The sequence below is a fragment of the Chrysemys picta genome, unplaced genomic scaffold (assembly GCF_011386835.1).
Source record: "Chrysemys picta bellii isolate R12L10 unplaced genomic scaffold, ASM1138683v2 scaf1670, whole genome shotgun sequence".
Classification (NCBI taxonomy): Eukaryota; Metazoa; Chordata; order Testudines; family Emydidae; genus Chrysemys; species Chrysemys picta.
Genome location: NW_027054376.1, coordinates 281 through 13,000, shown reverse-complemented (window position 1 = coordinate 13,000; position 12,720 = coordinate 281). Strand labels below are relative to the sequence as shown.

The 12,720-nt window shown below is 52.9% G+C and overlaps 1 protein-coding gene across 1 annotated transcript; it reads left to right on the top strand.

Annotated features, from left to right (window-relative positions):
- Positions 1–173: 173 nt before the first annotated feature.
- Positions 174–10,997, top strand: LOC135980048 (kinesin-like protein KIF21B; the record flags this gene model as incomplete). Its single annotated transcript, XM_065580134.1, has 8 exons — positions 174–242; positions 955–1,184; positions 1,469–1,616; positions 1,747–1,927; positions 4,270–5,226; positions 5,817–5,982; positions 6,444–6,504; positions 7,053–10,997. Coding segments are annotated over 4 exons (534 nt in total), but the record flags the coding sequence as incomplete, so codon positions are not given.
- Positions 10,998–12,720: the final 1,723 nt, after the last annotated feature.

Below are 12,720 nucleotides of genomic sequence, written 5' to 3'. Positions count from 1 at the left end.
GGCCTGCACTGAGAACATGCCATGTGCTGGCCCCAGGCAAGGGGGTGGGGGAGCCCTGGGTCCCCTCCCCTTCCCCCATTGCTGCCATGGGTTCTACCCCAGACCCTGGGTTCCTCTTTAGCGGCTCACGCCCGCTCAGGACTCGACTGAGGCTCGGCTTCTCTCCTGCGCAGTTTCAGATCCGGGCGCTGGAGTCTCAGAAGCGGCAGCAGGAAATCGTGCTGCGAAGGAAAACCCAGGAGGTGAGTGCCAGCCCCTGCACCTGCGGGGGTCTGGAGAGCCGCTCACGGGGCCGTGACTGGGTGGGCGCTGAGGCCTGGCTCCTGGATCGGGCCGTTGGCAGGGTAGGGCCCTGGGGCCTCTCCAGACGGAATAGTCCCCTCTGCTGTCCCAGTGGGTCGTGCTCCGCCAATGCTGGGTTGTTCCCAAGGCGCTGGCCCTGGGTGGGGTGGATTTCCCACAGAGCCTGGTGGTTTTATGGCCAAGAGTAACCAGGCAGGAGATGACAGTGATTGCGAGGGAGGAAACGCCTGTCTCCGGGGGCAGCTGATCTTCTGGGGTCAGGAAGGAGGAATTCTCTGCATGCCATGTGCAACCGTGCACAACAGGCTGTGTCCCCCTCCCTCCTTCCTGGAGCTGGGTCCTGGCAGCTGAGTTGGTCACGTGACTCGTCCAGGCTGCCTCCTGCCCCAGCACCCGTACAGCTCGCAGGACGGTGCGGTGCTTCGATCCCAGCCCCTTCCCAGCCCCTCCTGATGCATTCTGGGAAACTGCTATCCAAGGGTACCGGACCTTCACCCAGCCCAGATAGGCTCAGCTCTCTTGAAAGGTGCTCAGCTGCTCCCGGGCTCACTTTGCCACCTGAGAAGCGTTGGAGTCGCTCTGCGGCTTGGGGGCGATGCCCCCTGCGGGTGTTCCCAGGAGGCCCAGCCCTCAGGCACTGCTCTCACCCAGGTCTCTGCTCTGCGCCGCCTGGCCAAGCCCATGTCGGACGGGGTCTCTGGGAGGCTGAGTCAGAAGCCAGCCATGCTGGACTCTGGTGCGGAGGTGTCCGTCAGCACCACCTCCTCGGAACCGGAGTCCGACTCTCGCTCGGTCTACAGCATCGTGCGCCAGTGGAACCGGAAAATCGACCACTTCCTGGGAGACCCTTTGCCCTCCGTGAATGGGGCTCGGCCCGTCAGGTCAGACCAGTGCTTCCGAATCTGTGTCCCCCGTGGCCTCGTTCCCTGCTTGGCCCTCAGGCCCCGGGCTCCTGGGTGTTAGATGGGAGCGGAGTTCTGTGGGAACACGGGAAACGATGGCTCTATCATCGTGTGCGACTCTGCCATGTGGTTTGACACGTGAGACTCTCCACATTGGCTGGAGACCTGATGTGTAAATGCCCCTCTGTCCTGAGCACTAGCGGGTGTGATGGCCGAGCGCCCACCTGGTGGAAGCCCCCTGACCGTGTCCCATCCCACTGCAGGAAGAAGTTCCCAAAGAAGGGGATGAGCCAGACCTTCAGCAAGGCGGCCCGGCTCAAGTGGCAGTTGCTGGAGCGGCGCATCTTTGACGTTGTCATGCAGAGGATGACCATCGTCAACCTGGAGGCGGACATGGAGCGGCTGATCAAGGTGAGGTGTGGGGGGCAGTGCCCTGGTGGGGATTGGGTGGCCTGAGCATGACCGAGGGCCAGGAGTGCTGGGAGGCTGCTGGCACCTGGACAGCGCCGGCTGAGGCGTTTCCTTCCCACCCGCCCCCCAGAAACGCGAGGAGCTGGCGCTGCTGCAGGGGAAGAGGGGAAAGCTGCAGGCGGAGAGCCCGGGGGAGCAGAAGGGCCTGCAGAGCTGAACGAGGAGATCAGGTGCTGACCGCCAACATTGACTACATCACCGACAGCATCGCCGACTGCCAGGCCACCATCATGCAGCTGGAGGAGACCAAGGTGCCTGGGGAGGGGGCCTGCGGGCGGGGGTGAGGTGCAGGGGGTCTGTATATGGGGAGTTGGTCTCACGGGAGGGGGAGCGGGGGAGATCACCCCAGGGCATTGTATGCTGTAAGGGAAAGGGGGTGCTCTGGGGGCTGGTTGATAGTTGGGGTGGGGACTGGGCGTGAGTAGGAGGCTGGCTGGCTGGACTCTTCCTCTAGGCAGTTTAAGCATAAGGGGTGCAGGAGGCAGGTTTGCAGGGTCCTCTTGCTTTCTAAGCTCCAACTTCTGGGCTGAAACGTGTCGTGGGTCACGCAGGGAGTCAGGGCCGAGCTGGCTCCCCGCTCTTAGCCCCCAGAGCTCGCCCCCTCCCTACAGAAACGTCACAGAGCAGCTGTTGCAGTCTGGCTGCTTTCTCTGCTTGTTTGCTGATGACGGCTGTATAAGGCCCAGTTCAGCAGGTGCCTGAGCACTCACGGGGCTGGTGCGATAGGCAGCCGTAGGCCCGTGGGCGCCAGGCTAACGGACATGGCTGTGGCTTGGCTTGGACCAGCAGAGGCCAAGAATCAGCCCTCTTCCGCTGCATGGTCTGCAAGGTCGGGGCCAGGATTTAGGAAGCCCCTTATATGTTGGTCCGTCAGGGTCTCCATCGGTGCTGGATGGTTTATTTGTGGAAGGGACGGCTGCGGAGAGCATGATGTCCACCACCAGCTGCTAGGCCCAACAGCCCTGATGGGAGTTCTGCACATGCTGGAGTCAGTGGAAGCCCTGTCCGTACCATGGGACAAATGTACCCATGGTGTATCCAGTGCTGCGGGCAAGGCGTGGTCTAGCCACGCTCAATCCTGTCTGTGTGCACAGAAAAACCCATGTCAGCACCAGGCTCCAGCCTGGGTCGCCGCCAGGCTCCAAACATGCTTAGAACATGGGCTTTCTCCATTCCCTGCGTATACGGCAACACAACCTCCTGTGAGAAACTGCCTCGACCCAGCCCAGTTCCACAGTGGCGTTCCTGTAGCCTAGACCGAAGCCAAGCCCGGGGGGCAGACCGGTATTCAGAGCCAACTCCAGGTGTAGCCGTGGGAGAGGGTTGAAGATGCTGTTTGCTTTTGTAGGAAATCTCAAATCCTTTTAGTTTTTATTTTGAAATTTCCCAGGGGGAAGAAAAAATCAGTTTCTCCTCCCCCCCCCGCCCCACCCCCTGAGAAACTGGAATTTTTGTGGTTTTTGAAAATCAGTTTTGATGGTTTAAGGCAAAAAAATTGGGGGTCTTGGGAAAGAGTTTCCCTTTTCTGAAACCGCGAACTTGTGCTGAAAGCTGTTGTCAAACATTGAGTCTCTTTTCTGATGTCAGATTTTTGTAAAGGGAGGGTGGGATTTTGACCAAAAAGGAAATTTTTGTTTAATCAAATATTTCCACAGAGAAACAATAGCCTAATAATGAGGCCTTTCTCCCTGGCACCTGTCGGGTGTCTGTGCTGCAAGGCAAACCCCACAGCACAAGTCTCAGAGCCTGGATCCATTGCCTTGGCTCGCAGGGCTACGGGGCTAAAACGAAGAGTGTAGACATTCACACAAGGGCTGGAGCCTGGGCTCTGGAGGGTCTTGGAGCCCATGAGCGGGAATGTCTAACACTACTACTTTTAGCCCTGTAGTGCAAGCCCGAATCCTTTGGCCAGAGGCTCGCTGCTGTGGGTTTTTCTTTGCTGTGGACGCACCGTTAATGACATGGGGGGTCTGACCCAGGTTCATCACAGTGTAGCTCTCTGCTCCTCTCCTAGCAGCTGGAGGTTGTAAACAGGTTTTTAGTATATGTCTACGCTTAATCTGCTATAGCTGCAAGGCTTTAGATGTAGATGCTCCCTGTCGGAGTAGGTAATCCACCTCCCAAGGAGGTGGCTGTTTAGTTCGGTCGGCAGAGCTACACTCTCTGGGATGGGGGGGGGCAGGATTTTCACACCCTGGAGAGACATAGCTATGCTGGTATAAGTTCCCAGTGTAAACCTGCCCTTGGTCTGCTCTGGTCACCTGGCTAGCGAGCAGCTCCTGCCGTCCAGGCGGTAGAAGCTCCTCTTCTTTAAATCCGCAGGTGTGTGGTTCAGTCCCCATAGATGGCCCAATCAGGGGCCTGGTTCCAGGCACACGTCCAGTGCGAGTGCTCATGCACAGTATTGGCATGCAAGTCGTCTTCCCCGCCGCCTGCTCACAGAGCACCTGCGTCCCTGCCGGCGTCAGCCAGTCAAGGAAATCGCCCCCGATTCCGTGGCGCTGGTGTCTCTGCTGGCCTTCTGCTTTCTGCCCTTCACCGCCCTCAGCGCCCTTCTAATTCCCCTCCCTCGGGGGTCTCTCTTGCACCGTAGGAGGAGCTGGACTCCACTGACACCTCCGTGGTGATCAGCTCCTGCTCCTTGGCCGAGGTGCGCCTCCTGCTGGACAACTTCCTCAAGGCATCCATCGATAAGGTCAGGCAAAGGGCCTTCAAGTGGGGGTGCAGCTCTGTGGGGTGGGTCGCAGAACATGGGATCCCAGGAGGCCCCCTGTTAGTGTGGGATCACAATTGCTGCAGGTCAGGTTTGGAGCCAGGGCTATTTGGCTGCGCCTGGGGCATCCTTTGTGCGTGGGTGAGGGAGACTGAGAGGCCTGCCTGGCCTGTGTGCTGCTGGACCCAGAGAAGGGAATGGGTTTGTGACGTTATTGATATCCTCTGGGACCATATAGATCATTGTTGCAACCAAGGTCCTGTAGTGGCACCCAGATCTTGTATAAAGGGGGTCAAATGGGGTGTCTAAGACAAGGTTATGGTTTACTGGTTATAATTATGCTGTCTATATGTGTGTATCAATTTTGTAGTTGAAGTTATGAATATTGGCTCTATACTGTCTGTATTTCAAACTTCTGCTATGCTGCTGGGTGACATCCCAGACAAAATGGTGTTAGCTCTGCCTAGCCTGCTTGATGGCCCATTAAGGACCATCAGCTATACAATGGACCCATTGAGAGAAGGCAGATACACCTTGTAACTCAGCAAAGTATGCAGGGACTGGCCCATGTGACTCCAGACTCCATTTTGCTGTAATTTTCCACAGTAAGAACAAAGGTGTTCTTACACCTGGAAAAGACTATATAAGGCGGATGCCTCATCTCCATCTGGTCTTCAGTCCTGCTTCATACCTCTGGAGGAACTTTGCTACAAGCTGAAGCTTTGAACAAAGGACTGAGGACCCATCCCAGCGGGGGATGTATTCCAGAGACTTGATTTGAACCTGCAGTTTATTCTATTGCTGCTGCAAGCCTGAACCAAGAACTTTGCCATTACTGTATGTAATTGATTCCATTTAACCAATTCTAGCTCTCCTCTCTATCTTTTTCCTTTTATGAATAAACCTTTAGATTCTAAAGGATTGGCAATAGCGTGATTTGTGAGTAAGATCTGATTTGTATATTGACCTGGGTCTGGGGCTTGGTTCTTTGGGATCAGGAGAACCTTTTTTCTTTTACTGGGGTATTGGTTTTCATAACCATTTGTCCCCATAACGAGTGGCACTGGTGGTAATACTGGGAAACTGGAGTGTCTAAGGAGACCGCTTGTGAGACTTGCGGTTAGCCAGTGGGGTGAGACCAAAGTCCTCCTAGTCTGGCTGGTTTGGTTTGCCTTAGAGGTGGAAAAAACCCCAGCCTTGGGCTGTAACTGCCCTATTTGAGCAATTTGTCCTGAGTTGGCACTCTCAGTTGGGTTCCGCCAGAACCGCATTGTCACAGGGGTACAAGCAGCAGCTGAGTGAGGCTGGTGTGGAACCTGCATCTGTGCCCAGGGACAGGGACTGAAGCCAGGAGCTGATTCCCCGTCCCACCCACTGGCCCGTCCTGTGTGCTGGACGGAAGGTAACCTCCTGCTCCTGCCAAACAGGGGCTGCAGGTGGCTCAGAAAGAAGCCCAGATTCGCCTGCTGGAAGGGCGCCTGAGACAAACGGATGTGACCGGCTCCTCCCAGAACCATGTGATCCTGGATGCCCTGCGGGAGAAAGCGGAGTCCCACCCCGAGCTGCAGGCGCTCATCCACAACGTGCAGCAAGGTGGGTGCTGGGCTTTTCCCTCCTGGGGACCCCCGTGAGTACTGGGCATTGGCTGGCAAAGCAGCCGGCAGCGCTGATGTGGGGCCTGGGGCTGGCAGCAGCTGGGAAGGCTTGGGGTGTTTCCCTGCCCCTACAAATGGCACGTCTGCCCATTGGGACAGATGGAGCCCACCCCAGGGCTCTTGGCATTGCTCTGACCCTGTGGGCAGGAGTGATAGGCCCGCTTCATCCAGACGTATCAGCCCACATGGTCACAGCCTGTCCAGCCGTGAGGATGCACTGATGGCGCTTTGGTGGCAAAGAGTTAATGATAGCAGTGGTCTGGGGGGGTCCCAAGGACGTAAAGGGCCACACGCTGATTGGCGACCGCCCTCTGGCTGGCTCTGATCGGACCAGCCCAGTGCGGTGCCCTCCCACCCTCTGTCGCGTTGACGCACCCTTGTCGGCCGTTCCTTGTGCAGAGAACGGCTACGCCAGCACGGACGAGGAGATCTCGGAGTTCAGCCTGGCCTCGGAGGGGAGGTAAGCGCACTGTAGATCAATCTCTGATAATTTTCATATGACTTTACATTGTGCCTCTTCATATAACTCCATATAACTTCATGGAACTTTGTATCAAAGCCTCATTTAGAAACTTTGCATTGCCCTTGGTATAATATTATAGCCCCTAAGGATAGAATAAGATAGAAGAAAAATTTCTGTTTGCTAGCAGTAGAACAAGAGCTCTCCCCCCCCCACTCTTAATCAATTGCCCTGTTGAATGAATGAGGTGTGGATGAGCAAGGCATGGAAGGCAGCACCTCCAGACAGCCTCAACTGTTGGAGAGGGGCTGGGAGCCAGACCCAAGGACAATAAAACGTGTCAAGTGGGCTCATTAAAGACAAGCAGACATACTGAGGGCCTCGGGGGTTAGAAGCAAGCACCTTCTTTTGGAAACACCCTCTTTGCAGCATTGGGACAACACTCAAAAGAAAGCAGCACAAAGGACCAATAGACACAGACACAGAGTTTGAATCTGGTATAGATTTGCATGAGAGGGAAGCTGCTATAAAAGTGAGGTGTCTTGCAGAGAACCCCGGGTCTCGTCTTGTCAACATGGGAGCATCGATCCGGATCGGCAGAAGCCCGGCTCCACCCCCTCCCCCATCTAACTCACCTGGCCAGTGAAGTTAAGGGGAGCAACTAATTGGTAACAACAAGACGGAGTGTGTTTGTGTGTGTGTGTGAGTGTAAGTGTAATATATTATATGCATATAATACAGTGTTAATGAATACATGTATTACTAATAAATGTGGCGTTTTGTCTTATTCCTCCTGAAAAGATCCTGTGCAGTACTTTTTGGTGGAGAATGCGAAAGGGGAGCAAGCATAGAATCCACAGTTATTATAAAACTGGTGTGCACACCGCCAGCTTTAGCAAGCCTGGCACTATAGGAAAAAGAGCGTAAACTTTCAGTTAATTAACCAAACTCTGAAGGATATAGGAGTTTGGGCAGTGTAGTGTGGTTTATGTTTTTTTGTTTTTTTTTTTTGTAAGTAATATTGTGGTAATTTCACAATTTTGAAAAAAATGTTTAAGAAACGGAACCAGGAAGGGTGGGGGCTAGTTGGAAAGCCCACCCTCCTTGCTAAATTGGTAGTGGAACAAGGCTTGTGCCCATGGAAAGGAACTGTTTATTGGAAAAAGCAGGATCGGGCCCAGGCAAGCAACAGATAGAGAAACTGAAAAACAGGTTGGGTACAGAGAGTTAAAACAGCACTCTCAAATCTTACAGCAGCAGTAACATCAGGAGAAGAAACATTTAAGACCCCAGAAGGGGGCAGACCTTTGGGACCCCTCTGGAGATTGGGAAGGGGGATATTTGGAATATTTGGGTAAATTCCTCCTCCCAGGGCCAAAATGCCATTAAAACAGTTAACCACAGTGCCTGCTTCTGCCTCAGATCTCCAGGCCATGGCAAAATGGCTGGAGATTTTAAAACAGAATTTTTTTTTCTAGATGGAGTGTTAACCCCTTTTACTGAGAGAAAGGGAGGATTTACACTCACAAAAAATGCACCATTTAATTAGCATTTGTGCAGCCCCAAGTACCAAACACACTGTGGCAGAGACCAAGCAGGTTCTGCCAGGGTGAAGCACTGTGCTAATTTGTTTCCAAGCTTCTATCTTTCAGGATCTGAACCAGAACATCAGAAGAGCTGGTACCAGCTGAAGAGTTATAAAATACCATGGTTATAGTGTCATGACAAAGTCTGTGTTCAGTGTTCTGTGTTGCATGTTCTGTGTCTGTCTCTAGTGGTGTCCTGTGCTAGCATTGGGTCCAGAAAAAGAGGAAATACTACACTAGACAGGGCAAATGTCTTTTCCTCTCTCTACTTCCCCCATGTCCATCCAATTTATCAATCACCACTTGTGTCCAAAAAACTTTGGTCCCCAATGCATCAGGTTTATTTTTTGTTAGGTTCTCTAATAGTCATTTTGTTGTTAATTTTTGTTCTTAATACATTTGTATTGTTAGTTACATTTGCTTGTATTGTTAATTCCACACTTTCCTCTATGCACTCTGGTTCTATTTCCCCAAGCTCTGAAGGGTAGTTCTTGGGCCCCCATAACCTGTAAGACCTTGGCCCATAATTGTATGGCCCCATCTTTCAGGTCCTCAGAAACCTCTGAGAACAACTGTTAAAAATAGAAGAACAGGAGTACTTGTGGCACCTTAGAGACTAACAAATTTATTAGAGCATAAGCTTTCGTGGACTACAGCCCACTTCTTCGGATGCATATAGAATGGAACATATATTGAGGAGATATATATACACACATACAGAGAGCATAAACAGGTGGGAGTTGTCTTACCAACTCTGAGAGGCCAATTAATTAAGAGAAAAAAAACTTTTGAAGTGATAATCAAGCTAGCCCAGTACAGACAGTTTGATAATAAGTGTGAGAGTACTTACAAGGGGAGATAGAGTCAATGTTTGTAATGGCTCAGCCATTCCCAGTCCTTATTCAAACCGGAGTTGATTGTGTCTAGTTTGCATATCAATTCTAGCTCAGCAGTCTCTCTTTGGAGTCTGTTTTTGAAGTTTTTCTGTTGTAATATAGCCACCCGCAGGTCTGTCACTGAATGACCAGACAGGTTAAAGTGTTCTCCCACTGGTTTTTGAGTATTTCGATTCTTGATGTCAGATTTGTGTCCATTAATTCTTTTGCGTAGAGACTGTCCGGTTTGGCCAATGTACATGGCAGAGGGGCATTGCTGGCACATGATGGCATATATCACATTGGTAGATGTGCAGGTGAACGAGCCCCTGATAGTATGGCTGATGTGATTAGGTCCTATGATGATGTCACTTGAATAGATATGTGGACAGAGTTGGCATCGGGGTTTGTTACAAGGATAGGTTCCTGGGTTAGTGGTTTTGTTCAGTGATGTGTGGTTGCTGGTGAGTATTTGCTTTAGGTTGGGGGGTTGTCTGTAAGCGAGGACAGGTCTGTCTCCCAAGATCTGTGAGAGTAAAGGATCATCTTTCAGGATAGGTTGTAGATCTCTGATGATGCGCTGGAGAGGTTTTAGTTGGGGGCTGAAGGTGACAGCTAGTGGTGTTCTGTTATTTTCTTTGTTGGGCCTGTCTTGTAGGAGGTGACTTCTGGGTACTCATCTGGCTCTGTCAATCTGTTTTTTCACTTCAGCAGGTGGGTATTGTAGTTTTAAGAATGCTTGATAGAGATCTTGTAGGTGCTTGTCTCTATCCGAGGGATTGGAGCAAATGCGGTTATATCTTAGAGCTTGGCTGTAGACAATGGATCGTGTGGTGTGTCCTGGATGGAAGCTGGAGGCATGTAGGTAAGTGTAGCGGTCAGTAGGTTTCCGGTATAGGGTGGTATTGATTAGTTTTTTTAGTTTATTAGATTATTAGACTATTAGATTAGTAATTTGTTAGTCTCTAAGGTGCCACAAGTACTCCTGTTCTTCTTTTTGCGGATACAGACTAACACGGCTGTTACTCTGAAACCTGTCATTATGCAAGGCACTGCATTTAGCCGTATGGAATGGAAATCCATCAACCTCATGAAAAAACTCGTACAGATACAGACAAACATCATCTTCCTTTCCAAATGCAAGCAGATGGACCTCATACCAAAAGGACTAAAGGTAAAAAATCCATTACAATCTACATATCACACAGACTATGCTGAGAGACTGTGTCACACACTCTCAAAGAAACTGCGAAACCACCTGATCAGCATCCTATACAGCAAACAGGGAAAGATTAAGAATGAGCTCTCAGAACTGGATACTCTCATAAGAAACCAACCTTCCACACAAACTTCCTCATGGATAGACTTTACAAAAACTAGACACGCCATTTACAAGACAAACTTTGCCTCTCTACAAAGGAAAAAGGACACTAAACTATCTAAACTGCTACATGCCACAAGCAGCCACAACAGTAGTTCCCTTAACCCACCCAGCAATATTGTTAATCTTTCCAGCTATACTCTTAGCCCAGCAGAAGAGTCTGTCCTATCTCGGGGCCTCTCCTTTTGTCCCTCCAGACCCATGAATATGATACAGTTCTGCGGTGACCTAGAATCCTACTTTCGACGTCTCCGACTCAAAGAATATTTCCAACATACCTCTGAACAGCATACTAACCCACAGAATCCTCCCTACCAGCACTACAAAAAAAAAGGATTCTGCATGGACTCCTCCGGACGGTCGAAACAACAGACTGGATTTCTACATAGATTGCTTCCGTCGACGTGCAAAGGCTGAAATTGTGGAAAAGCAACATCACTTGCCACATAACCTCAGCCATGCTGAACACAACGCCATCTACAGCCTCAGAAACAACCCTGACATCATAATCAAAAAGGCTGACAAAGGAGGTGCTGTCGTCATCATGAATAAATTGGAATATGACCAGGAGGCTGCTAGACAGCTCTCTAACACCACATTCTACAGGCCATTATCCTCTGATCCCACTGAGGATTACCTAAAGAAACTACACCATCTGCTAAAAAACTCCCTGACAAAGCACAGGAACAAATCCGTTCCCAGCTCTGCCATTGATTCGATTGTGACCTGTTAAAAATCCCTTCCCCATCTGCCAAAGCAGGGTGAAGCTCATTGCAAAACCGGAGTGGGTCAGATGGAGAGAGGGCGCTTCCCCCCCGCTGGCCACAGGGTGGTGCCCTTATGCCCCACACAGCACAGCTGGAGCAGGGCCCCAGTTTGTTCAAGCCTGGAGGTTCTGGGGGTTGGGTCCGGAGCCAGCCTGTCCTTGCTAGTTTCTGACTCCACAGGGGATGGGGCAGCGTGTGCCATGCAGCAGCCTGGACTCTGTTGGCTTTGGGATCTTGCCTGGATGGGGCACAGGGGCCACCCACAGCTCTCACAGGGGGGTGGGGGGGTCGCTCATCTGTGCCAGCAGCGAGATGGCCAGGGGGTGAAGCCCGTTCCCTTTCCAAGCCCCTGCCCCAAGCCAAGGCAGGGTCTGCATGAGTCCCTGAGCCCTTAGCACCAACGGGGTGTGACCTGCCCCGGGGGGCCTGTCTGGGGAGCAGGCTGCCCAGCAGCTTCTGTCTGTGGTTTGCTTTGCTCCGGAGCCCCACTAGCAGGCCCTGGCAGCCTGGTGGGGCGGGATCTGGCTTCGTCCTGGGTCACCCAGCCAGCGCCCTCCTGCTGACGCCCTTGCTCTCTCTCTCCCACGGAAAGGGCCTCATTAACCCCGTGGGCGGTGCCAGGAGCGCCCGGACAGCCCCGCTGCAGTGCATCTCCGTGGCGGAAGGACACTCCAAGCCCGTTCTCTGCGTGGACGCCACCAACGAGCTGCTCTTCTCCGGATCCAAAGGTGCGCGCCTCAGGGGCGGGCCGGCTGCTGAGCTCTGGGTGTGATCATTGGGGAGTGAGCCTGTTACCCAGGGGAGGGGCTGAGCCACCTCAAACTGCGGGGGCAGGACAGGAGCCTCTTGCTCAGACGGCACCGGCCTGCCTGAAAGCCACAACGGGCCGGTGCAGTTCTGGGTCCCCCCAGCAGAGGGCAGCAATGCTGCACGAGTCATTAGGCTGAACAGCTGTGTGGTGACATCCCTGAAGCGAGTTGTTGGGGGTCTCTGCCCGGTTCCTAGTGGCTGGATGTTCACCTCGCACCTGGCACTAATAGACGCTCCCCCCGTTGGCAGGTCTGGCAGAGGTACCAGAGGCTGGATGGGCCACAGGGACTGAGCTCCCCTGGGGCACTCGTGGGAGCAGGGGGAGGCGGGGGGGAGGGAGCCATGGGGATCCTTTGCTGAGGACAGGAAGGGTCCCGCAGTGTCATGTGCTCCTGCCTCCTCCCGCAGACCAGAGCTGCAAAATGTGGAACCTGGTGACGGGCCAGGATATCGCCTCGCTAAAGGGCCACCCCAATAATGTGGTGTCCATCAAGTACCGCAGCCACTCAGGGTTGGTCTTCACTGTCTCCACCTCCTACATCAAGGTGTGGGATATCCGGGATTCGGCCAAGTGCATCCGCACCCTCACGTAAGTACCTGATGCACCGAGGCTGCCCTGTGGGCCTGGCCAAGCTCGACGCGCTGCCCTGCCAGCGTTCTGCACTCAGGGCAGCATTGCAAAGGCCAAGTGGCCGGGCTGGTCTGCAGGGCTGAGTCTAGGAATGCTGCAATGCTGGTCGTTCTAGCCTGGCCTGGCTCGTGGAAGCTCCGTGGCTTGGTGCTCTGCTCTCAGGGAA